General features: G+C 40.8%; 1 protein-coding gene across 5 annotated transcripts; it reads left to right on the top strand.

Moving 5' to 3' along the window:
• Positions 1-237: 237 nt before the first annotated feature.
• Positions 238-27,035, top strand: MFN1 (mitofusin 1). Of its 5 annotated transcripts, none has more exons than XM_086618424.1 (18): positions 238-292; positions 731-852; positions 1,669-1,804; positions 4,911-5,073; positions 6,462-6,586; positions 8,287-8,395; positions 11,536-11,643; positions 12,271-12,424; positions 12,549-12,616; positions 17,290-17,411; positions 18,896-19,022; positions 19,289-19,393; positions 20,402-20,504; positions 21,450-21,679; positions 22,166-22,321; positions 22,845-23,041; positions 24,325-24,459; positions 25,344-27,035. In XM_086618424.1, exons 2-18 carry the CDS (start codon positions 738-740, stop codon positions 25,411-25,413), a joined length of 2,223 nt encoding a protein of 740 aa, XP_086474550.1. In that variant the 5' UTR covers positions 238-292; positions 731-737; the 3' UTR covers positions 25,414-27,035. The 5 variants fall into 5 exon arrangements, with proteins under 5 accessions (XP_086474550.1, XP_086474548.1, XP_086474549.1 ...); XM_086618422.1 differs by lacking the exons at positions 24,325-24,459; positions 25,344-27,035 and adding exons at positions 23,706-23,800; positions 23,894-23,928 and having other exon boundaries at positions 261-292; XM_086618420.1 differs by lacking the exon at positions 238-292 and adding an exon at positions 532-550.

Genomic DNA, 27,035 nt, shown 5'->3' with positions numbered 1-27,035 from the left:
CCGAACAGCTGCCCCCGGCCGGCTCCTGGGCGCGGGGCCGAGGGGCTGCAGTCCCGCCTCCATTTCACAACGTGCCCGCGCTGAAGATGGCGGCCGCCCCGCCCCCTCGCGCCCTCACCAAAAATGGCGCCCGCCCCGCCGGCGGGTCCGGGAGCGGGGGGAGGTGAGACGGAAGCGGAAGTGATGTCGGCCCCCGTCCCGGCGGCGGCGGGCCAGGAGGAGGCGGTGGCGGGGAAGGCCCCGCCGGCGTGCGCGGCGGTTGCCGGGTGACAGCGGAGCGAGCCGGGGCCCCGTAAGTGGCTGGGGCGGGCAGGGTCCTGGGCGGCCATCGTGGCACTGCCCGCGGCGGGGGCAGGGCCCGCCGGCGCGGCCGAGGGGAACCGCGGGCCTGTCCTCGCTCGACCGAGGGGACGGACTGCGCTGACCTCCGAGCGGCGGGGAGGTCGTGAGCCGCGTTTTGTGAGGAGAAGGTCTCGTGTTTCGGGAGCAGACCGCACCGTGTCGGTGTTAAACCCGTCTGCCATCTTCGTGGCCGCTGTCGGTGCGTGTGGTGAGGGGGAGATGTAGGAGTTTGTCAGGGCAGCAGAACCAGCATGAACTAAGCGTGCTGCCGTCCGTTGTGGTTTGGAGGGTTTTGGTTTTGTGTTGTTTTTTCTTAAGTGACTGGGTGAGAGTCACTCACACGGCTGTACTGAGTGTTTTGGTCACTTTTATGTAACTTTTGCTGCAGTTGCATAATGGCAGAAGCGACGGTCTCTCCCCTGAAGCACTTCGTGCTGGCGAAAAAGACAATCACTGCCATCTTCGACCAGCTGCTGGACTACGTCACGGAGGGAGCAGCTTTTGTTGAAGGTCTGCTTTCATCTTAAACTCAAGGGTCTTGTTCGTTGCTTTGAATGTGTTCTGTGGCAGCCCGGTGTACGTTATGGTACCTGTCAGTATCCTGTTTGTGTAAACATACACCTTCAGAAATAGTCACATTTTTCATTTTGTGTTGATTTTTCCACTTAGACTAGCAGGAACGCCGAGGATGGTTATGTATATCAAAAGCTGATTGCATCACTTGGGCTGGTAGCCTGACCTCCTTTCTATAAGGGTGAAAGCTTAACCACGCCATTGTTTGTAGTCGTTTTGCGGTTTCTTTTCCATAGATGAAAGGAAAAACAGGTTCTCCCATTATTCAGTAGGAAAGTAGATCAACGTGATGTAACGCAAAGAACTGCTGGTTACACCCGCTAGAAGTTTTAGCAGCGCGGAGGCGCGTGTGTTGCCACACAGAGTTGGTTGCTCATCACCCCAGTGAGCTCTGCAGGAAGAAGATAGCCCAGCCTAGCTGGTGTGTGCATGAGAGGTCCCAGCTTTCCTTTCTGAAGGAGGCAGGTGTCGCAAAGAGCGGGGCAGATCTGCTGAATCCAGCAGTTAGATTGCTGATTAATCCAAAGCGATTTATGTCATGATTTCACAAGGGCTTGTGGTGGAGCTGTCAAAGGGCAAGGGTGAATACCAGTGTCTGTAGTGGGGTTTTGTTTGTTTCGTTTTCTTACTGCTGTGTAATTAAAGTTTACACAGATCTTTGTTGGCATGTAAAGTACTGATATCTGTATCTTGTATCCTGGAGCATGTATTCTCCACATGAGTGCTTTTACATTATTCTTTCTCTATGTGTAGCAACGTACAGGAACCCAGAGCTTGAACACGTAGCGACAGAAGACGAACTAGCAGAAATACAGGCATATAAAAATAAGTTAGCAGTCATCGGTGAGGTGCTGTCACGGAGACACATGAAAGTGGCGTTTTTTGGCAGGTAATGAACATAATTACGAGAGCTTAATTTGATCTTTTATTTGTTTGTTTTTTCTCTTATGGGGCTTAGTGCCTGTATTTTAAATTTAAATGCACTGGAATTAGTGCTTCATCATAGAATTATTGGTTGAAATAGAATACATAAACCCGTGTTTGTTCTTAACTAATTGATGGTGAATATTTCTTTAATACCATCTTGCTTCGTGACTGTAACTTTGCTGTATAGGTCTTGTTGCATGTTTTTCATTGATAAAATTTGTGAAATAATTATACTTTGTAGATCCATTATATGACTTGGGATGGTCAGAGTGTGTCATCGTCTTCTCCAGAATGGCACTTCTTTTTCTAACATGGTTGTTTTGTTTGTTTAATGTATTTGTTTTACTGGACTATTACTGTTGAGAACTTTTGTTTGCATTTGATCACAAGTATTGAAAAACTAAACTTTGAGCTGCTTATGTTTCCATGTATAAGCAGCTGAAGAAGAACAGCCAGTTAGAGACAGTTGTCTTCTTGGTTATGTCAGTCTGATAGATCTGTGTGATGATTATAAGGGATAACAGTAACAATGTACTATATGGCTTATAGATCCATCTGAATGAAGCTGTGAATTTCTGCTTTCCTGAACCACTAATTATGAAAAGTTCTAGTTCACAGTCCTTGGTGGTATTGCTACAGACCAAGTGTCAAACCTTTCACATGTTTAGATAGCATTTCCAAAGTTACGGGTGATTTAAGTTCGCTTCTATTCTAAAAAAAAAAAAAATTATTTTCAGTAGGAAGAAATTTTTTACATTGAGGGTGGTGAGGAACAGGTTGCCCAGAGAAGTTGTGGATGCCCCGTCCCTGGAAATGTTCAAGGCCAGGTTGGATGAGGCTTTGAGCAACCTGGTGTAGTGGAAGGTGTCCCTGCCCATGGCAGGGGGGCTGGAACTAGATGATCTTTGAGGTCCCTTCCAATCCAAACTGTTCTATGATTCTATTTGAAAATGTTTAACTTTGGTCGACTTGGGATCATCTCAGCTGTATTTTTTTTTTTTTTCCAGCAGGAAAATAGGGAGTTAAAAGGAAAGATATTTGTTGCACCCAAAATGTGTACTACATAAGAAGTATTCTAAAGAGATGCTGTCAGGTGTTTAGACCTAAAGTACTGAGGTTTTATGTGTTACTGCTTTTATCTATTGTGTTTTGGATTTCAGTCTTATCTTAGTGGAAAAGTCATAAGTTTTCAATGAGAAATTCTGGTTGGGTCTTAACACTTCCAAGAAACATCTGCATTCTAAGCATTGTGCCATTCTGTTGCCATAAAATCTGGAGAGTGTAAAAACATGATGAAAATCTGCCTTACTGAGTGTGAAGTCAGATACAGAATAGTGAAGTCCTCCTAAAAGACTACAGCTGCAGTGCTTTCAAATGTTTTTATGTGCCTGGTTAGTCTGGTGTCTGTTGGTCCACTTTGCTTCAGGGAGATTGATTTTTTCTGTGCTTAAATTTAAGCATGTGGTTACATAGTTTTTCTGGAGTGTGAGTCTTCATGGTTTAGTTTTACAAATTCTGTAATAGTATTGGAAAAAATGTGTACAGCAGTGATCTTACATTCTCTTTGCTAAAAATAGTTCAGCTATTTAAAGAAAAACAATAAAAGGATCTGGGATAAAGAAATTTTGTTATATATATTTATATATATTTTTTGTTATATATATTTATATATATATATAGATATTTCACAGAGTTCAAAGTTGAATACATTTACAAGCTGTGATGTGTCATAACGGTTGCTTTTGCAAAGAGCAGAAGTTCAGAGCAGGAAAAAGAATTTAACTCTCCCTCTGGCAGTTTGAATAAATTTGTCAACTGTTGTACAGTGAGCGCTGAACTTTTTCTAGAAGTATCTCAAAAGTGAGTTACAGTCTATGTAACTTCATACTGTTGTGTAATAGTTAAACCTCTAAATATTTATGGGTGAGGGGTAGAACGTTAGTGTGAAGTAGGACATTGCTGAGAACTTCCAAGTTCTTGTGGAATCTCGAGTTGGTGAACAGTTCCTTTTAATCTACAGGGGGTTTGTTAATTTAGCTACTTCTTTCTGAAATAAGGACAAGACTAAGTTCCATTATTAAAGGCAGCATTTGCATTGTAAGGATCATGCATGAGAAGTCAATTTGAGGGTGTTCTGCACAGTGTTTCACGTCTTACTCTAGGAATCTTCATTCAGTTGAGGTTATCATTCATTAAATTGCTCTGAGTTGTTGTTGCTGGCTGTGGTGAGAATTCCCAGACAGCAATGCCTTGAAACATATCTGGAGGCAGTAGACAGCGGTGCTTGTTTTCACCTCATCTCTTGCCTAGAACGCTCTATCAGAAGCAGCAGTTCCTCTCTGACTGGTAAAGATCAGATGTTTCTCTAAAGACAGGTGAGGTTGCTGAGGTGGTAATTCCATGAACGTTTTAAGGAGTCACTGTTGATTGCCACCGTAGAGGGTAGTCTTTCCTTACCTCTGTCATGCAGCATTCTCCTTGTGTCATCCTCCAGTGTTCCTGGAATTCCTTTAGCTTTGCTGCGAGCAGGAATGTGGAATTGTTGTCTAATGAGAACATAATTCTGCCCAAAATGTTACCTATGTTTTCAGTCAGTTCTTTTCTACAGGAATGCTGGGGCTGGTGCGAAGAGGGCAGACTGCCACCTGATGTGGGACAGCGGGTTGTGATTTAGCAATTGCTTTAAGTTGATCTAAGGCGTCTTTTTATGCCAGGTGTTTTTTCTGGTGTAGCAAAGTTGAGGCAATATCTTTTAGGAATCCCTTGCTCAGACTGAGGTATACCAGCTAACGCATACTTACCAGTACAGGTTGGGCTTGTTGAGACAATATGCGTTAATGCAAATAAAAATTTTCTTGGTTGGATAGATGATGTTGATATGAAGAAAGATTTTTGGAATTGCTGTTGAGATGAACTTTTCCTGCACTCCCTATTCTTTTCTGTCAGGCTGTGCTGTACTGGCTTGAAGCCCTGTCACCTGACACAGCTTGCAGCACTCAGTTTCAGACAAAGGTACGTGTAATGCTGCTGTACCGTGCTCAGAGTGCTTTTATTTTCTTTCCCTCTAGAACAAGCAGCGGGAAGAGTTCAGTCATTAATGCGATGCTGTGGGATAAGGTACTGCCTAGTGGGATTGGCCATACGACTAACTGCTTTCTCAGTGTGGAAGGGACAGATGGAGATAAGGCTTATCTTATGACGGAAGGATCAGATGAAAAGAAGAGTGTCAAGGTACAGTTTTGAATGATTAATGCTACTTTTCACAGTAACTGTTTCTTGAAAGATCTGTCTTTTAACAATGATTTCAAGTCTAACAGAAGTATCAGGGTAACTCATTCTGCATTTTTAAGTTCTTGATTCAGGAGTGAGTAACTGGCAAACTAAAATGATCTACTTCACAGTTTTTATTGGATGCTTCAGAGAAACAACTGATGTCTCATTGTAGCATAGCATATGTTTAGTGATTTATTTTTATAAGACTGAGAGTAAGTTCTGTTTCTTCTTGTCCTGGTTTCAGCTGGGACAGTTAGTTTTTTTTTTTTTAGCAGCTGGAAGGGCTCTGTGTTTTGGTTTTAGGCTGGGATTTGCTATGAGAAGAATGTTGATAACGCACTGATGTTTATAGTTGGTACAGAGACCTCAAGGACTTTTGAGCTTGCCATGTTTTTGCCAGTGTGCAGGAGCGCAACAGGCTGGGGGAGAGCATGGCCAGGACAAACTCCCCTTAGGATTTGAATTTAGACTTAGGATTGAGTGCCACACTGGCCAATGAAGTATTCCATATCATGCAAGGTCATGCTCAGTAAGTATATAGATGAAGGTTGCCTGAAAAGAAGGGCTCTTGCTCTTCCAGGGGCTCGCTCTCTCGAACTCTTGGAGTGCACTCTCTCTCTCACTTTTTGGGCGGATTGCAGTGTCAGGACTTACCTGTTTTGGAATCATTTGCCAGGATGGGACAGATGTTGGTCACCACGTGGTGAGCAACTGTGAGCAACTGAGCACTGTGCATGACTTGTTTGTATATATTATTGGAATTACACAGACATATTTATATTCATATAGTATTATCATCTTATTATTTTAAATTTATTTTTATTATTATTAATAAATTATTATTATCTCAACCCATGAATTTCCTTCCCTTTTCCCCTCTAATTCTCTTCCCCATTCCCTGGGGGTGGGGGAGAGTGAGTGAGCAGCTGTGTGGCATTTAGTTGCTGACTGGACTAAACCACGACACCTATTAAGGATTTGGAAAGCGCCTCTCATTTGGCCGTACGACGCTTAGCTTATTTAACTGCTTATATTGACACGTTAAACCTCTGAGGCAAATTCACGATGACACTTGGCATTGTGCACTCCGGCCCTGTAGAGAATACCACTTTGTAGCACCAGAGAAGCTCCTGTCTAGGCCTCAAGGCACAACTTGTTTTTTAGGTGCTGGTGAGTCTAAGAGCTTAAAAAAAAAAATCACAAACATTCACCAGAAGGAAGTATGAACTCTGTTATCCTGTTCAAGATAGATCCTATCCAGATTTGCTTGAGAACCAAATTAGACTGATTTGCAGACTTGTTTGTGATGCATATTCTTGTTTGTCTTTTCTTTGTGCTCTTTATAGACAGTCAATCAGCTTGCTCATGCACTTCACATGGATAAAGATTTGAAAGCTGGCTGTCTCGTCCATGTCTTCTGGCCCAAGTCAAAGTGTGCCCTGCTGAGAGATGATTTGGTTTTAGTGGACAGGTACATTTCTGTTTTAATAAATGTTTTCTTAAAGAAATTAACCATTATAATGTTTAGAAAACAGAGTCGTTTACTGATCGATTGTGTTTTGGTTGTTAGGTTGCAAAACTATTGGAAGGCTTTTATTTCTTTTTTTTTGAGAGCACAGAGTTTGTTTGTTTGTGTATACTGCCGCCCCGTCATCACCACACCGATTTTAACCTTGTAACAGCTGGAACACACAAGTGTCTTGTGATTGAGCTGAATAAGGGGCTAGCTTTTGGCTGAGGATACTTCTACCTTTAAAACAAAGAGTATGGAAGTACGAGTAGGGTTGTTGGAACAACAACCTTTTGCTCATCGCCTGTCTTTAAACACTTCAGCTGATCATGTGAAGTGTAAGCAATCCCAGCTTCATTTTTAAAGCTTCTGGTAAGAGTTGCAGGGCCTACATATCAAAGTAATGGGTGACATCAAAACATAATTGTGACTGCCAGCTCTGTGCACCTGTGTGTTGGGTTAGCATTTCCTACAGTTTGTGCATTTAAAGAATTCAGAAAGCTGTTGCTTTGGCTATGTCAAATGCTCATATTCCCGTCTGCTTTGAGGCATGACCTGGTGGTAATTTTTGAAACTGTTAGATGATCAGTACCTAATGTGTGAATCACTATAGATTGAATTTGTGAGTAATTCACTCAAGTATGAGTGAATTTGTAAGTATGATTTCTTCATATCCAGTAAAATAACATCCAGAGTGTATTTTGATAAATTATGTTGCTTTTTGTTGCATCTCTAATCTTACACCTTTGACATCACTGGGAGTTTGTAATTATTTTCTTGGGTGCAAGCTCAGGTTCTGTTAGTCACAGAAAAAGCCAGCCTGGCTGACAGAGGGAGCTGGTTGGTTTGATGCACTGCTGGACTTCTAAGCTTATGCAGTTGTACTGTCTGCTTGGGGACATGTGGGTAGCACAAATATGCTGGAAGCTCAGGAGGGATCCTTGCATAGATATGATATAAGGCGTGATTTGATCTGCATGGTCTGGATTGCTAAGGGTGGAATGTAAAGGGAAGAGAAAACAGCCTGGAATCTGAGTGAACAGGTACTTGTGAGGAGAAAATAATCTTTTTACTGTTAAACAGAACAAATTAGAACCAGCAATAGTTGAGATGTTGCAAACGTGATGTAATGCTCATATTCTACTTGTTTTTGAAAAACCGACAGCACTGTAGTTTTAGCTTCATTTTAATTTGTTCTTAAATCTATGCACAGCTTGTGTAGCATATAGCTTTAAAGAAGGCCTTTATTAATGAAAAAATATTTTATTAACAACTGTCCTTTTTCATTAAAATCTTGCTGTGGTTTAATCACAAATCTAAAACTTAACATAAAGAGAGGGGGACCATTCTGTGAGACTGCCTGGATTTCTGACAAACTGCCTGTCATTCCTCTTGGCTATTATTTTCTGCGTATTTATTCATTAGAAACCACATTTTGGAATGAGTAGATGGTCCAGTGAGCAAGTGACTGATAAACGTGTAACGGTAATTGGCTTTTGCTATGCTTGTTTTAAGCTTGAGGTAAGCATCAGTCTAAAGATATAAAGCTTTGTATCTTCTTACAAGGCCCTTAGGCAATCCTACTCTATTTTTATCAGTTTCTAATAATCAAATACTCCTTTGCTGTGTAAATACGAGTTTGTGGGTTTTATTCTCAACAGCCCTGGCACGGATGTCACTACGGAACTGGACAGCTGGATTGACAAGTTCTGCTTAGATGCCGATGTGTTTGTCTTGGTTGCAAATTCTGAATCAACTCTCATGAACACGGTATGATGTGCAATAATTTTTTTACTTCTTCATTTGGGTACTCAGCAGTTCCATAACTGAAGTGGCTTCTCTTAGACCTTTACTGAAGCTCCCATGAATCGTTGTGCTTAGATCTTGTGAACAGGGTATGGGAGTAGGAGACAAGAAACAATGTGGATCTCTCACTAGGGAAAGGAGAACTAAGTTTCTTACCAGCTTTGCTTACTCTGACTTGAGCATCACATTTGTCCTTTTTTGACAAATGCACGATGTAGCGCTTGTCTCACTTTACAGTTTGTTGATATTTGTCAGCTGAAGACACTTGAATTACCAAAGAAATAAATTGCGGAGTATTTCATATCCAGAAGTTCAGTAAAATACAAAAAGTAGGTGAAAGAAGTTGACTTTCTGTCTTGTTCCTCTGAGATAAGATGTGTTCTTATCTCAGAAGAGGATGAATTCCCTTGATACACCTTATGTTGAGGACAGGTGCTACAGGTTGCTCTCATTGGATTGTATTTCTTCTGAAGATGGTAGCAATAAGCATTCATGTTGCATGGTTCTGTGCAACATGGAGAGCTGAAAATGTTTTAACAACTTTTAAAGCCTTGCTCAAGAGAGAGAAGACTTCTGTATACCTTGCAGCCTAAGTATTGTATGACTTGTAGAAGGAGAGCATACAAGGTGGCCAAAGGAGCTCTTGTGATACTCAAAATACAAGACCAGAGAGTTGCTTTAATTTCGTAGTGATCTCTGGTTTTCACTAAACTGAGTTTTGTGAATGCAGACAATATCCATGTAAGATTTCTAAGTTATTGGAAGTGGGACTGCCGGAATGCAGTATAATGCTAGTGAGAAATCTCTTGAAGGCTTCTATTAAGCCTACTGTGGACAAATAAAACACTGTGATTGTTCCGAGCATGGTTCTGACATACGGTGTCTGAACTTTCTAATTATTGAGGCAATTTTTAGTGCAATAAAGAACTGAATGTACAAAGACAATTATTTCATTGCATTCCAGCAAATTTAGAATAGTTTGGTAGAAATCTGAGAAGAACATAAAATGAGTTTAGAAACACTACATTCCATCTGAGCCAAATCCACAAAGAATCAAATACAAGAGTTGTGATTTAAAAGGCAAAGAAAGAAGACTCAAACAACATCCAAGGCAAAGAGAGGATTTGGCACAACTATGGCTTTATCTTCTCCATTATCTCATGTGAAAGATGCTTTTTGCTTTTAGTATGGAGTCTAGAAATTATTTGCATTACATGCACAGCATAGTTGGTTTGGTGTTTTTAATTTAAAAAAAGAAGAAGAAAAGATTGGGTTTTAGTGAACACCTCATTACTATATAGAAAGTTGAAAACAATAGGGACCTGCGTGCCAGATTTCAGTTTGGTGTAATGAACTAACAGAGAAAGGGCCAAATTTGATTTTGTTCTCTCATTTGCTCAGGAGAAATGAACCATTAAAACCAATCTAACTGAGACAGTAAATATGCGGGAAAGACATACAGGCTGTACATCTACTGGAAGATTCTGTTAATTGTGAATTTGTCTGATCCCTAACACCCAGACACAGAAATGCTATTCTGCTTTTCCTTGGGATTTTTGGCCAATCTTTGTTTCTTGTCAGACACAGCTGCTAAATAGAAATAGGTTAGTCTTGCAATTTGTTTGAAGCATTTGAGTCTTGCTGAGTTTTTTTTTGTTGCCATTTCTATAAATCCTTACTTAACACTGAGCGCCTTCTAATTATTAGAATCTGGAAATAACTAGTGTCCAGGATGTATGTGGGGGGGAAAGGAAGTAGATCTTAGTTTGGAGTGAGGCTTTAGCTCAGCAAGCAGCTCTCGTACTCTTTCTCCTTTTTAATCCTTTCAGCGTGGTAGACACAAATGAAGTTGCCTTTAACAGTTATGTAACCGCTCTAAAGCGTTTGTATTTCGCTTTGTATTGTGGCAAATGATAATTTCTTTCTTCATCTCACAAGTTTATCCTTCAGGTAAAGCATATGATAACTATGTTCTCATGCTCCTTAGGCATTATTTTTACCTCTTGCCATAACAGGTTTGAGAATATTTGGCAGCTGCTACACAAACACCGATTTTTTGCATAAATACAATTTTTCTAATATTCCCTCATAAATTCTCTTCAGACAAAATTCTTATTTCTGCAACAGTACTCTTGCTTACACGTCCTTACTCCCCAGCTGAAGGACACTAATGTGTCTCCAGTGTTGTGTCAGGAATATGTGGTGGTGTCCTGCTGCAGATTCAAAAAGCTTACGGCAGCACAGAAATCTCTTCTGTTTGAGCTGCGCTGAGTGGGGCTTCATTGCGTCACGACTTACCTGTTATGACAATGAAAATAAAAATAATGAGTGCTGGGTACAGGCAAGGGACCTCAAAAGAGTTTGAGGTACATGCATGTCTTATTTTTAAAATTAAAACATTCAGCAATGGCTTCTTTGTCTCAAGCCATATGTCCTTACACAAGGAATGTAATTTGTCTGTAGTTGAAGCTGGTGTGGCCTCGTTGAAGAATACAGTTAGAGGATGTTTTTCTGGGTTATAGAAACCAGATTTGCAGGGGTGAACAGGAGCATCCTGGTAGTTCAAATAAGGAAGACTTCACGGTTTTAGCCAGGCGTCTTATTTAAAAACCAGAATGAGCAGATACAGGTATGTTTTGTGTGTTCCTTTACCCTTCCTCTCTTTCCACATAGCATTTTTGAGTATCACACCATTGCAGACAAATTTAATAGAGGACTAGAAGTAACAAAGGAGATGAAGTTTTTTGATAGTAAGAGTGAAAGAAGGAGGAAAAAAAAAGATAGATTTAAAGAAAGATATACTTTCTTTTCTGGTATTTCCTAAACTATTTGTTTTGGAAGTTTTCCTTGTTTGTATTTGTACTTATTTTTAGAGAAGCTTGCAATATCTGACTTCTAGCATTGGCATGAGTTTTAAGACATTTAATGACTTTTGAACTATCATAAGACTTTTTTTTGTGTTGGATACTTGTGGGTTTTAATGCTAATGAATTCTTTTTAATAAAATTTCGAAAAGCTAGATTAACTTTAGAATCTGTTACAGAAGAATTAGTGGCGCTGGTTTGGATGTCTGGGGACTTTTCTGTTTGTGCTTTAATTCTTAGGAAAAACATTTTTTCCATAAAGTGAATGAACGACTTTCCAAGCCAAACATCTTCATCTTGAATAATAGATGGGATGCCTCCGCATCAGAACCAGAATATATGGAAGATGTGAGTGACCTGATTGGTTTTTTTTTTTTTTATATATATATATGTAAAGAAAAGGCCTCTACATACATAAAAGCCTGCTAAATTGCTTAGGTAACACAGTTACTAATATGAAAACCCCAACTTTGTCTTAGTGGTAAAAGGATAAGTTATTTGGTTAGAATATGGAAATAAATTACTCCTTGTTCAGAGCAAAAAACAACCTGCAATTCAAACTACAATATATGCAGGCAGATAACACAAGGGGAAGCTTGTTTATAACCTTTTTCCTCCACAGTTAAGCTTTGTATTACCTTTTATTTCTGTAGTGATAATGGAGCCTGAGGGTACAGATTATACCTGTATACATGCATAGAGTAGCTGGCAAAGTGCAGTGTTAGAAGGTAGCAGTTCAGTGTGCTCTTCAGATTGTTCCAACGGGAACTAGATTACATAGCTAGACAGTTGTAGAAGAAAGTGGTGTTGCTTCTAGGGCTGTTTAAGTGGTTAAAAGCAGCTGCTGCATCAGTAGGATTAGAAGGCATCTACTATCTAAGGGGTTTTCCAGCATCTGTTTCTGACTCTGATGTTCTGATTTGATGACGACTCAATTTTTGCATTTTTCTCATGAGCTTTTTACCTTTTCCTCAGGTGCGTAGGCAGCACATGGAGCGCTGTCTGACTTTTCTAGTTGATGAGCTCAAGGTTATTGATCCTGTAGAAGCAAGGAATCGCATCTTTTTCGTTTCAGCAAAAGAAGTTCTGAGTGCCAGGAGACAGAAGGCCCAAGGAATGCCAGAGGGGGGTGTGTAGGAACTCTTACTTTTCGTCAAATACAGAGAAACATCGTAAAATCTGATAAACAGATATTTAAGATACACTGCTGTGAAGGTATTGCGCTCTTGCTTATGGCCTGTTGCGTTTCACAGGTGGGGCGCTTGCTGAAGGATTCCAAACAAGATTCCAGGAATTTCAACATTTTGAGCAGATATTTGAGGTATTTATGATGGGCTGTTAAGACTACCTAGTTTTTAATGCAAAGGTAGCTTTTGCTTAATCTTACCTTAATTTTACTGAACATAACCCGTGTTAACAAGTGGAGGAGTGTAAGATATTCACACCATGTGACAGCTTTGCCTTATCTGTGGGCTCTGTTCATCTCTTCTCACCTTGAATATCAGGTAGTTGTTGGAAAAAGAAGTATTGTTCAGTGAGGGCAAGGACCAAAACTGGACTCTCAGCTCATGTTTTGAGACCTCAGTATGAATATATTCTATATAAAAAAAGATGGTGCTCTTAGAAAGGAGTGTGTCACTTCGAAGCATGAGCAGGTTTGCTGTATGGTGAGCCTTATTTTGTTCTGAAGTGGTAGCTTTGCAATTAGTTGTTGTAATTCTGGACACAAATAGTAAGAAATTGTGTTTCACCAATGTAAATCTGAATATTTACTTGCATTTTTAAAGCCAGAGTTTTGAAATTATCACACCATTATCTGCCTCTTAGCTCTGATACTCTGACTGTCTTTTGCATCCTTGTTGCTGTACAGAATCTGTCTTTCACCCTCAGTTTATCTATGTTCATGGTTGGAGTTTACAGGTTCTTCAGAAGTTGGACTGGCTAGACAATTGAGTCATTTCTTTGCGATAGGATCCATTTGTGTTGCTGAATTTGATAGCTCTAATTAATTAAAGCCATTCTTGGATATCTTAAGGAGGCATTTTGGATATGCCTTGATGGTTTTGTGGGGTTATGTATCAGCATATTTCATGCAACATGAGCCCGAATAGTATGCCTGTAGTTCGTATACAGCAAATGCTCAAGACAGCTCTTGCATGCTTCAGCCAGTAATTCCTTGTTTGGTATATTTTAAAAGAAATCCAACTGCCTCTGAAAGTATTTCTCCTCTCATTACAAGCCCATTTGACCTTAGCAAACCCAAGTTCAGTTATGATGTGCATATATCAAAAAGACGTTAAAATAACAGCTTGAATCAGTCTTGCAAAAGCAAGAAAATGTCAGACTAAAGTTTAAATTTAATCCTTATCTACACTCTTATGATAGATGCCCGAGTTGTTGAAGTCATTGGTTCAGAATACTGGCAGGGCCTGAGTCCAGGAGGCATGAAATTTCTTGCTTGTATCATTAGCCAAACATGCAGTTTTGTTTGTAATTTTTGTCCTTAGAATTATCGTCAGAAACTTTCCACTTTCAAGGAGAAAAGTGGAAATTAAGTTTCTAAATCAATTATTGTTCTTTGACATGTTTTGCCATGTGTTGTATCCAAAGCTTTTTTGACAAAACTCCTTACAGTTACAGTTAAGCGCTCGACACTTAGGATACGTCAAAATTAAGGTGGACGTATGACTTAGTAAATGATGTGCTGCTGTAAGCGTGCAGCACATCTGCACATCAGATGTCACAGTCTCGAGTTGGCCACCAGAATGAGAAGCGTCCATCACAAGGTCACAGCCATGGCAAGTTTCTTTGGCAGAGGCAGTGGACGAAACCAGCAATTCCGTGACAGCACTGAATGGCCTTAAAACAACTTTTTTCTTCCTTCATGTTGTCTGTTTCATTTGTTGCACACCTTCTGACTCGCAGCAGTGAGAGTGGATTTTGTAAGGTTCCTCTCTGCTCAGCCGTGTTTCATCCTGAAACCATAATGAATAGCTTTGCATAGGAGTGTGATCACAGCTCTTAAAGAGCATGGCAACATGTGCTAAATTAAGATTGCCAAAGCAATTTGAATTTGGAGTGTCTGATATTGCAGCCTCTTTCACATTCAGGTTTTGTGGGCCATTTCCTCAGGTGTTATGGCATTTTATTTGCTTTTAAAGCAAGGCTGATACTTAAATGATTCGCCAGGTCTGAAATCTTCAGACCTAATACTCAAATTACTGTCCCTTGAGCTGATATGATAAGAGTATGCTGGTGTCAGTTATGTTTACCAGCACTGGACTAAACCAGCTCATGTACTAATGAAGAATACCATAAACCAGGTAGAGTTTTCTGTGTTCAGTCTGGGAACAAAATCCTACTCGATACCGTGATTTATGCCCTACTAGACCAAGTTCAGGTGCTGTTTAGCTGTGAGTACAGCCTAAGTACTGCTGGCTAAAGTGCTTTGTATTTACTGTTTCCTGATGGAGGAGCTACAAGTCTCAAGACTTCTGGATTACACTGCAGTCTGTGAAAGGGAAGGGACGAGAGCAGAGATGCTTCTGTCTGTCCTCACCAAACACTGACCGCTTCTCTACCTCAGACTGTCTTGCCATGAGCTCCCTGTCCCTGTTCAGGTGCCCTGCTCAGGATTTCCAAACATCTCTTGTGCTCTTTCATCCCGTTCATGTCTGTAAGCTATTGTATCACCTCATTTATAAACCTGCCCACACGTTCCATGTTCCCACTGGCTATATCTGCTGATTTTGCTCCTCCTGGTTTCTCTCACCCTTCTTTTGTCTTCACTAAAATTAGGTGGCTTCTTCCTCTTTCCAGCGTGGGCTGAGAAGAGGAACTGTTACTTCTCCAGTACTTCCACATTCCTGATTTTAGTTCCCTGATGGGAAAGTCTGTTCATCCCGGAGCTCAGTATAGCTAGAATCTAGCTAAAAAAAAAAAAAAGAAAATCTGGAAACAACCCAGCAATGCTAGTTTGTTGTGATATGGAAAAAAATTTGGACCATTTTTGAAAAGCTTGTAACAACATTTATGTAAACTTATGTGTGAGGGCAAAAGGTGTTCCAAAAATAGATACAACATGTTTTTGTGCAAAGCACAGGGTGGTTAAAGTTGCTAAAAGAAATACTGGTCCAGACATTACTAGAAACACTTGTAAGCAGTGGTCACATTAAGGTTTTAGAGATTCATGTAGTAGCTTTAAAAAGTGATGTTACTGTGTGTGCCAGCTGCATTACAACAAATTAAAAAGGATAGGTAGTCTTAAAGGAATTAGTGTATCAATTCTGAATTTTTATATTGTGGAATAACAGTAAGTAGCCTGTGTATCTTTCTTCTGAAATTTTCAATGAGATTCATAGAAATGCCATGTCAAAAGAGCAAAAAAGTGCATGCACGGTGCGCTGTGTGCAGTAGTTCTTGGTGGATATTCTATGTAAAACCAAACCCCACTACGCCTCGAGTTGTAGTGTTTGCCAAGTTCCTTCAAAAAACAGGTAACAGAAATGGTGTGGGGAGGAGTGGAAGAGGGAGGCAGAGCAGAATAGTAATTCTGGGTGTAAATTGGAGTGAATAAGAGCCTGAACCAGTACACTGCTGCAGAGTCCTTCTCTAGCGCTGCACAGGCATGTAGTAAGCTGTGCGATTAAAGACTGTCCTGCTGTAGTGGAAGTGGGCTGGAAAGTAACTGGTTTTGGTTATGCTGTTGAAATGTACCTTTGCTCTTTGTTTTGGTGAATACTTATTTACAGACTAACAGCAAAACTGCTGCTGTCCCCCTCTTATCTTTCCCAGTCGTTTAACTAACGTTTGTGTTTTTCCTAGTGCTCTAACTTGGATTTTCTGATTGTGTTGTGAGTGACTGTCATCCTTTTATCTACCGCATACAAATGCTGGAAAGACTCTTTCCTCTGTGTTTAGTCTAGCTCTTACAATGTGCTGGTATTTATGAAACTCTGGCCTTTCATTGCTGATTTCTAGATCTGCTTCATCGAGGAACAGGGAGTCTGTTTTACCCATTTTGTTTTGTTTTGCTCTATTATTTTTAGATAGCTGAAATTTGTTAACACAACATATGCTAAGGTCACAGGCAAGTCTTTTAAAAAAACAACCTAAACCTCTTTGTGCATCCACAGATTGAGAACAATTTCAAAAACCCTTAGATCTGGTAGAAAGTGTTGCTACTTTGTAGTGACTTAGTGCAGGTTGAACTCCAGCAGCATTTAATTGGCAGGATTTGCAGTTGCTTGAAAAAAGTCAAAGTCTTAGTTTATGGCTTATCACAATTGATTTGCTTTTGCCTAAACTGAATATTCGTTACACCTCTTCAGTCGGTGTCCTGCAGTTTCTGAATCGCTGTACAAGATTTGAGGTTGAAGATTGATTAGAAGTATCTTTAGAGCAGTCTCTACTCATTCATTTAATGCTTCAATAATTTGCAAATGAGCTAATATTTTAAGGACTACTTAGCAACTTTTATATCCTGTGAAAGAATCCTTCTTTCTTATTCCTGATCGTATATTTTGTTCCTGGATGGTCAGTATTGACATAAGCATGTCAAATTTTATGGACAGAATTGCTGCTTGAAACTAAAGATATTTATTGCACCGAAGAAAACGCCAGCCAGGCAATATTGCCAGTGTTCATGTTAGACATTTATAATTCCAAAGAGGAATTATATTTGGAAAATTTTCTGAAGAGCTAGATTTATCTTATGTATTCATCTGGGTTTTCTTTTTTCTTTATTAATTCATTTTAAAAGAGTAAAAACCTATGCACATTACTGTGAATGAACACGAAGGTACGGATTTGCTGCTATAGAATCATTTGAGATTTCAGTTCTGTTGTCTTTTAATTTCTATTACTTTCTCCCTTTTTATTTCCTGTTGGTTTAAGTTCATGGTAAAATTAGCAGCATGTGCTTTCTGACAGTGAAATTCCTGAATGTGTTGGGATGGAATTGCAGTAATGTGTTATGGCTTGGGCCCCTCGCAGGAGTGTATCTCGCAGTCAGCCGTGAAAACCAAGTTTGAACAGCACACTATCAGAGCTAAACAGATAATAGATACTGTGAAAAACATTATGGACGCCATAAACGTAGCGGCAGCAGAGAAAAGGTAGGTTGGCTTTGTTTTGTCCAGATCCTCTGAGCAGCCATCTCTATGCTGGTGATTTTCTTGGGCCGTTATGGACTTAAAAATTCCCTTTTCTCATTCGGTAAGAAATAGAATTTCTCTGGTGTGTCAGTCTTACTACTGTTCACTTACTTGCACTGCTCAGCCTTGTCCTTGGTCTGTGACTTCTGTATAGGGGTCTTGCTTTTTTTGGTTACTCTTCATTACTTATTTACAGCTACAAAAGTAGTCTCTGGGTTTTCAATATTTTTTTTATTTTGAAACAGTTTGAAATTTTAAGTTTCTCTAGCTGTATCTGGCGTTTCAGAAGTGATGCTTGGGCCTGCTTTATGTAAGTAGGATTTTTTTGTTAGCAGTAACACTGAGAAAATAAATGGGAGGAAGAACTTTAATTTGCAAGTCGTTAGAATACTCTAAGGGATGAGAAGAGCCCGAGCCAATGAAAGCTTGGCCTCTGGCCCTTTCCAGATTGTATCCTTTAAATATCTTTATTCTCTCTTTGCTCGTGTAGTCCTTTTAGTGCTATCATCTACTGTCTGATGGTTTCATGTATTCTTTGAGGTTTGCCTATGTGCAGGTGTTTTCCCTCACTTTTGTTGCTACTTCTCATATCTTTTGTACACGGCGAACTTGCTGTCGTGTTTAATCCTTTCCATCCATCTCCTTTCTGTGTCTGTTAATAGTGTGTCTTTATGTTTCAACAGACTCCACTGTCCCTGTCAAACACTTATCATCTTGAATATATCAGTTTTTAAAGACTGGATGTTTACATACTAACGTGTCTCACGTTGTCAGATCCTATGAAAACATGCTGTAAAATGTTTTAAAATATTGTGATGTTTTCTTTCTGTCAGTCGACCTGCCAAAACTTGTGTAGTGACCCCTCTTAGTCTGAATTGCTTTTGATGTTTCTGCTGGCCCTTCAAGATATAACTCCTTTAGATTTTAAGAAATTTTTACTGAAATGGTAGGTTGAGGACTTCTGAAGGGAGTTGTTTGTGGCAAGGTTGGTTTCTGCTGCCTCCCTTTTGCTTTGCAGGGTCATCAGACCCACGTCACAGTTAAGGAATAGTTGAGTGGTGCTGGTGAGCAGCAGTAGGACAGTTTGATCAGATATATCCTTTTTTTTTATTTTTAAATCGGCGTAGACTAAGTATTAAAGGCCCCTGATTCCCCCCCCTTTTTAGTTGTAATTATGTACAGTGGTAACAATTCCAATTCCAAATGCTGTTTAATATATCAAAACCCAGTAATTCAGTGCAGCCTTTGAATGCACTTGACAGTTTAATATCTGTGTTGTAGTTACTCCGAAGCAGTGCCTCTGCTTTGTTCAGCCAGTGTCACTTGGGATTCTTTTTGGCTGCTCAGTAAACCATCAGCTAGGTGGTCCATGCCTGATTATGGAGCGTGTTTCGTTACTGGGAGAATACCTGGTGGTGATGGTGGTTTCCTTTCTGGTATGTTAGAGTCCATTCAATGGAAGAGCGAGAAGATCAGAAGGATAGATTGGACTTTGTTCGAAATCAGCTGAACATTTTGACAGAAGATACTAAGGAAAAAATCAAACGTGTTACTGAGGAAGTGGAAAATAAAGTAAGTAATGGCAGTGTGAAAAATCTCCCACATTCAAGTGTTGCCTCTTCTGTAACGCAGCTCCTTTAGGTGCCCACCCACCTTGGGAAGAGTGTTTGAAATGTCTAGTATGTTCCTTTTCCAGTATTAAAAAAAAAACACTCAACAATCCTTCCTGCCCAGCAGGTGATTGAATCACTTACTGTACCAGTTAATGCAGTGGTCTGTTTTCGCTCTGGCTGGAAAAGGTAGGAGAAACATTTTATGTATTTACCGAATTCTTCCAGGTCTCCTCTGCCATGACCGATGAGATTTGCCGACTTTCAGTTTTAGTTGATGAATTTTATTCAGATTTTCACCCTTCTCCTCAAGTATTGAAGCTCTATAAGACAGTAAGTTTTCTTGCTTGGTTTGAAACCAGGTTCTTTACCTTTCCTTTAATTTCTACTTCTGTATTTCCATAATTTGCATAGCATTTTATGTGATGCTTTGTTTAGGCATTGCAGGATTTTTACTTTCTAACATGTGCATATCTCTGTCTACTTAAAACTGGAAAAGGTTGAAAATATTTTTTGCTTTGTTATTGGCAATAAATTAATTTTTGTTTCAATCATCTTTTTACTAGAGTGGTTGCTGAAACTTTAATTCACTGACATCCTGATTTGTAGTCTCCACTTCTAGTAAATAAAGACCTTGCGTAAACAATTTTAACTTCTCCTGAAATGAAATAGATCCAAAAATAAAATGAGCTTGCAAAAACCCAACACTTTATGTTTTTTTAAATTTTTTTTTCTTCAAGTACACAAGGCAGTTTTAATTAAACTTCTATAAGTTCCTCCTCATTTAGTATTTTAAAGGAGCATATACGCATGTACAAGTGTTTGTCTCTTACGCTCAGACTTTGCTGCTCGTGAATGACTGCCATAACTCCCACCTGTTTCAGCCTTGTTGATCAGCTGGGAGCACTGCGTTTTGAGGACAGTCTATGCTGTCCTGGCTCTGCAAAGTCCAGAGCAGGCCTCCACGGGAGCTGGTGGGACCAGTTTCTCTTTGTGCAGAGCAGTGGAATTGTCTCCCATCAGATGGCCACAGTAGAGGCTTTGCAGGGTGGTACGGCAGTGGTACGCTTTTCAGCGTCACGGTTTATTGAAAATACAGATTTTCCATGTGTCTTTTGATGATTGCAGTCCTAGAGAAATCTTTTTTGTGTCACTGGTTAGGTGTTCAGTCACTGTGCAATTTAAAAGCATCGTATTTCCATGAGGCTTTTCTTCCCTCTGTAAATAATCATGCTTGACATATCTCTCTTTAACACAGTGTTTAACATATCTCTGCACTGTATAATATAATTGATTAGCTAAATATAAATTGATGAGCATATATTCTTTGTAAAACTTCAGGAACTGAACAAACATATAGAAGATGGTTTGGGAAAGAACCTGGCTGATCGTTGCTCCAGTGAAGTCAATCAGTCAATGCACCAGTCGCAGCAGGAGATGATTGGTAAGATGAGGAAGGAGGAATGTTAAGTCTTTTTCTTTAGAGAAAGACAATTTAAGAAAACTTGATTTTCAAAGAATTTTCTTTCTGACTGTGATTTAGCATTAACACTATAAAGTGATACAAGAAAAGCCATCCTAGATCAAGACCGAGTGTCTATTCAGCTCAGGAGCCTGTCTCGGATATTAACCAGTAACAGATGCCTGGGGAGAAAAATAATGAACCAGAGTCAATACAGCCATGCATCCCCAATTTAGGGACTTCTGAGCCAAGATTCTGCATCTGGATTAATGGCTTAAGCAAGTAGTAATGGACCTGTCTTCTGGGAACTTGTCTAATCCTTTTATAAATCCATTTAAACTTTTGGCTTCCACAACGGATATATGAAATACACTAATTGTTAATGTTTCTGCAGTATAATCCTCTCCCTGGGTCCTTCCAGATTCTGACTGCAAAACAGGATAGTTTCACAAAGTATTTGTGCACTCCTTTTTTTTTTTTAATAAGTAGCAACTTCATTGCATATCCGTCTCTCTGGTATTTATTATTATTCGGAGCAAGATCATGGCATGACATGAAGCTGTCTGTCATCTTACGCAAAAAGGTTGCCTTTTCTCTATGGCACCACAGAACTGCTGGATAAACCAACTTTTCCTTATCTTTTGACCACTGATGGAGGCCAGTCTTTTCGTTTTCCAGCAGTGCTTTCTCTGTGAGTTGATTTTTCATGACTGTTTTCTTTTATCAGAGCAATAAACTGCCTGCTCTGTTAGGATCAATACTGCTACAGTGCCCACCAACTTTACAAATAAATAAGTAAATAAATAAATAAATCAGTTTAGATTTTTGTAGTTCCCAAAGCCACTCAGCAGTACAAGGATGCTACTTGTCAGTATGCTGTAAAGCTTTTAATGTTAACTCATCTTTACTATCCTGTTTTATTTCTAGAAAATCTGAAACCATTGTTGCCTTCTGACGCTCAGAATCAGCTCCACTTGCTAATTCCATGCAGGAGGTTTGACCTTAGTTATGATCTAAACTGTCATAGTCTGTGTGCGGATTTTCAAGAGGATATTGTGTTCCACTTTTCCTTGGGATGGACTTCACTCGTAAACCGTTTCTTGGGTCCTAAACAAGCTCAGAGAGTACTATTGGGACTAGCAGATCCAAACTTACAAGTGAGTTCTTCGGAGATGAGGCTGACGTTAAGTGCCTTGTTGTACCTTGATGAGAATATATTGATTTTTACTATATTCACACCTGCTATTTACGTGCTGGCTGCTACTTTCCCCTAGTCCCTTTGTGTGAAATATTTTTGGTGAGAGTTGTTTTTATTGGATTATATTCAGGGTTAGAATGGAACAAAAAAACCTTTCCTTACCTTTCTACAGCTGTTACCTGAGCTTTGTTTTCCTTTAGATTGAGCCTTTTGGGTAACGTTTTCATGTGTAACTTTTGGATCCTTACGCGGGGTCAGTCGTACGTAGAACCCTTATTCTCACTCAGTCGCCCGTTGGGCAAGGAGCTGTCAAAACTTCCGCTGCTCATCAGGACTGTTGTTCAGATTTCTGTGCTGAAGAGTTTCCAAACCCTGAATATATGAAAATAAAATGAAACCAGCCTACTGTATCGTTCCTTAATGCTTCCATATTCCGCTCTTCTAGATCCCTCGTCCTTTAGCTACCACCCCGTCTGCTGCCAGCCTTCCTGCCGTAACTCCAGAGAACGTATCGCACGATGATTTTATGGTTCCTTTGGTAATGAGTTTAGCTTCGCTGACATCACGGACCTCTATGAGCATCATCGTTGTTGGCGGAGTGGCAAGTAGTATTAGCAGCATTCACTGTACTACAAGTGATGGCAAAGATTAAGCTGGTCTTTCCTGTGTGGTGTGCGCCATGAAGCATGTAATGGACCCAATAACACTGGGCCAGATGAGTGTGTGTAGTACACTGGGTACCTGCAATCAGTTTTTAGTGAGAAAATGAGTCTAATTACTCTGATCGTAGCTGGACATACTCTCTATGCCATATGTCTGTGTTCAGTTTCTGAATGAAAGGATGATTTGATGGTGCCTCATTCAGTTTGGATTTAGTGGGAGCTTTGCTTTTCCACTTTCCTTCATTAAAAAGCAGCAAGGCTTCTGTGACCTGCATATTCTCCATGCCACTGGGGTACCAGCTCATTTGAATATAGCTGTATTGCTCGGCAATAATGATGTGGAAATAATACATTTTCTTAAACTAATTGGGTGAAAGGGCTATGAAGATGATTAAAAAGATGTGTGGAATTAGATTTTATTCTGTAGGATAACTTAATCTAATGAAGAATCCTCTTTTTCAGATTTGGAGAACAGTAGGCTGGAAACTCATCTCTGTTTCCTTAAGTATGTATGGGTTGCTGTACCTCTACGAGAGACTGACTTGGACCACTAAGGCAAAAGAGAGAGCCTTTAAACAGCAGTTTGTAAACTATGCTACTGAAAAACTGCAGATGATCGTCAATCTCACCAGTGCTAATTGCAGCCATCAGGTGCAACAGTAAGTACCACACTGGTGTTTCCCCTCCCTAGGGTAGGAAATCCATGTCAGGGTGGGACTGTGGTGTCCTGGGAGTGGGGCCTGGCTGTATGTGGTGTGGGAAGGCAGCTTCAGTGTGCCTGGGCGTTTATTATGAGGGAGTTTTCAGAGAGTTTGAAGTCGCCACCTAAAAAGGTCAGTACACGCATCTGTGTGTGTGTGTGCGAGAGTTCTTCCTAAGATACAGACTCTTGCTGTCCAGCACTTCACTATGGAGACGGGGGAGTTGGCTCAGCTCCAGTGGAGGCTGAATTGTTCTGCTTTTAGATAAGCATTGAATGAGCCCCGAGCCACGGCAGTGGTGAGCTTTGCTCTGTCTCAAGGGTTGGGATGGACGAATTCTGAGCAGCCAGTCCTGACTCTTCCACACTGCAGAACGGGAGCTAAAGAGCCTTTATGAACTGTGGCATTTTGTTGGGTGTCACTTTCCCAAATACGTTTCCACATGTCTCTGCGAAGTAATGTCTGGGTGATTGTCTCCCTCAACTTCTCCTGTTGAAACAGTTTGTTTTGATTAAATTATTATTTCAGAAAATGAGGCCTGCTAAATGAGACCTCTAACCACCAGGGTGCAGAACACCTCTCTTGTGTAGCCCAGGGAGTACTTTACTAATACAAAGTTCAGCTTCAGCAGAAGAAAGAGAATCATCCCCGTGTCCAGCAGCTGTGTGTCTCTGTGAGGACATGGAAGAGCTGGACTCAAACCAATGCTCCAGTGAGGTGAAGTAGAGAGGAGAGGAGACATCTCCCCTCCTGTGGGAGAGCCTGGTTGCTGGCCTGGGGTGGTAACTGGGTTTTTTATCTTTGCGTAAGGAGGAGTCGTGGAACTCAGGCTGGGAGCACGTGGCTGAGGAGGCAGCGAGGATGGGGTGCCTCAGAGTGCGCGTGTAGCTGGGCACAGGGTGCTGCGTGGGGCAGCACGTGACTGCTCCAGCACACATTACTGCCAGAGTCCCCATCTGAGGCTTGCACCTGTTCATGCTCAGTGAAAAATTGCCAGATGTGATGTTGGCACAGACTGAGGTGCATTTTGTTTGTTTAAGGTTTCTTTTTTTTAAAAAAACCCACGTAATTCTCCTGCTTTCTGCTATTCTATAACCCCTAACAGCTGGAGACTTGTATTGCTGTGTTCTACTGCACACTGCAATACCATGTAATTTGTATTTATTTATTCATTTCCCTTCTCTTGTTTTGTGTAGCACAGACTTCTGTAAATTATGATCACAAATGTGTTTTCCCTTTAGGGAAATGGCCACTACCTTTGCTCGGCTCTGTCAACAGGTGGATATTACTGAGAAAAACCTGGAAAAAGAAATAGCTAGGCTTTCCAAAGAAATAGATCAGCTGGAGAACATACAGAGCAACTCCAAGCTGTTAAGGTAAGTCTGGGCGTGACTGGCCACAAGCAAATTCAGTGAGATTGGTGCTTGCTGTCACTTGCAAGTTGAGATGAGGCAGGTATAGGGCAGAGGGGTGTGCAGCACACCTGTTTTCTTTACTTGTAACTGAACAGCTCTGGTGAACTTAGAAATGTGTGCTGCTACCTGGGTGAATCCGCAAAGCTCCAAAAAAATATTAATTCTTAGATTATCTTTACCTTTTTCTCTCTTTGTGGTATCGGAGAGATGGCTTTCTCAAGAATATTCATCTTCTGTAGGTAAATAAGGGTGGCACCTTCCCAAAGAACCTGTAGGAGAACACGAGAGCAGCCGTACTGCATTGAGTTGTTCACTGCAATACAGTTTTTCTTTTAGTTCCAGTAGTAGGTGTTTGCAGAAGAGAAACTTCCAGCACTTGGTGGTTTAGGGACTTAGAAGCAGCCTCAGCCTTAGTTCCGTGTTCTTTTTCCCCCTCTGTAAGCCTGCCTGGGCTGTGGGCTGCCTCTTGGCCTCGGCCGTTCATAGACCACGCTGGGATGAAGGTGTAGCCCCCCGGCGCACATGCCGTGGTGTGGTGTGGTGTGCTGCAGGAGCGGCCTGTGTGAGGAGCCCTGCAGAACCTCTCCCAAGTGACACATTGAAAGGAAAAGCAGGAACCAGGGAAGTCCGGGATGGACCTGGCACAGCTGTTGGGGAAAAGGAAACATGAGGCAGGCAGCTGGCAGCCTTCTGCTGCCGGGTTAAGTCCCGCAGGCTCTGACCAAAACACGTGTTTAAGTTTTTGTAGTGCTGTGGGTTTCAGGAATTGAAGGCTGATGTCAGTTCTGCCACCTTGGTGACATTACTGCATTGAAGTAAACCCATTGCCTCTGTTTGTTTTACAGAAATAAAGCTGTTCACCTTGAGAATGAACTAGATCGCTTTACAAAACATTTCCTTCAGAAGAGTAAATAAAACGTGGATGCTAACTTCCCCGCTGATCCTTTGTAGGACAAAGTAGGAATTTTACAGATGACACTTCTCTGTGGAGTCATATGAAATGATTTATATTTTAAATGTTGCTTTGATTACACTTGTTAATTATTGTAAAACTTGGACTCATACAGTGAACCAAACTGAAGAAAGAGCCGTGATACTCTGAGTGTTACGTTTGTTTTGCAGATTTTGAGTTAAAAATTATCTTTAAACACTAAATTTTTTGGGGCACTCAACAATAAAAACCCAAATCCTTATTGGTTTTCATTAGTATGTAGCAGTGGCAAGTCTCACTTCCTGGCATCCAGGAGTTTATGCAGGGAGAGAGAGCTTATCACGGTTATCCCTGTGTCGTGGTTTCAGTCGCTGAGGAATTAGCCAGGGATGGAGGACGTGGCTTTTGCATCCGTGGGTGTTTTTGTTTCATGAAGGGAAGTCTAAACTCCAGCGTGGGGAAGGGACTCTTGACTGTTTTGAAAGCAGGTGAAATAACTGGGGTTGGCAGCAGTTCCGTGCCCTCAGATGGAAGCGAAAGGTTAGTGACTGCGGAGCATTCGCCAGTGAAGAGCAGTAGGCTCTAGTTTGCCCTCTGGCTACCACAGCCAGACAAGGTGGCATTAAGTAAAACTAAACATATTTCAACAAGCTTGTCAGGCTTCGGACAGGTGGGAAAGAGGAAATGGCCGTTTGCCCATGAGAGCACTGTGAGAACCCACGTTCAGGTGGGCTGCAGGTGTGTCGCTGCCACCAAGCTCGCATCCAGGCAAGGGGGAATTTGCTGCGTAGATGGGCCTGACTCAATTTTTTGCACGTGTGGTGGGGAAGCTCAGGGCGTCGGGTTTGAGCTTGAGCTTCTACTGCTGGATTCACAGAGTGGGGAGGGGCTGGGTGTGACAGTCTGTACTGGTGCGACACCTCAAAGTCCCTCGGTTCTGCTGTAGACCAGACTTTCTAGGTGAGACTGAAGGCAGGGCTGTCGGAGTAGTTTGCCTTTGCTCACCTCCAACAATGCGAAGTCTCTTTTGAAAAAGTTTTTGCTGTTGCCATCTGCAATCATTTAACACCGATTCTTTTCTAACTAACCTTTTTAAAAATAACTTATTTTAAAAGAGAAAGCCTTTTCAGACTATTTATATATTTTTATGGAAGTGTTAGCACAACTAAATGAACTATTCAACTTTAAAACTGAGATGTAGGGATTTGCTATTTCCGAGTAACTAAGGGCTATCTTAAAAGGAGACAGATGTAAAATCTCATGCTAGAGGCAGTTAATTATTTGAAGATGAAGAACAGTTTTCACAGTAACGTATTTTGGTGTTTGTTTCTGACTGTGCCAGTACGAGTATGCACGAGGAGTCTCAAGGTTTTTGAGGGGAACCATGAAATAACAAAAATGAGTAACAGCCCAGCCTTCTTGTCTATGTCGTCACAGATGTGTATTAATGCTCTTTTTCTGGAGCATTTTTATGGACATTGTATCAAGATAAAACTTTACATGCATGTGTTCTACAGTTATTTATTAAAAAAAGTGCTACCCCTTTGCTTTAGTAAGTTATTGGCAGCTGTATCAAAGGTGTGAAAACCTACACCGGAGCTCTCCT

This window comes from Tauraco erythrolophus, chromosome 11 (genome assembly GCF_009769465.1).
Source record: "Tauraco erythrolophus isolate bTauEry1 chromosome 11, bTauEry1.pri, whole genome shotgun sequence".
Lineage (NCBI taxonomy): Eukaryota > Metazoa > Chordata > Aves > Musophagiformes > Musophagidae > Tauraco > Tauraco erythrolophus.
This window is presented reverse-complemented; position numbering and strand designations above follow the sequence as displayed.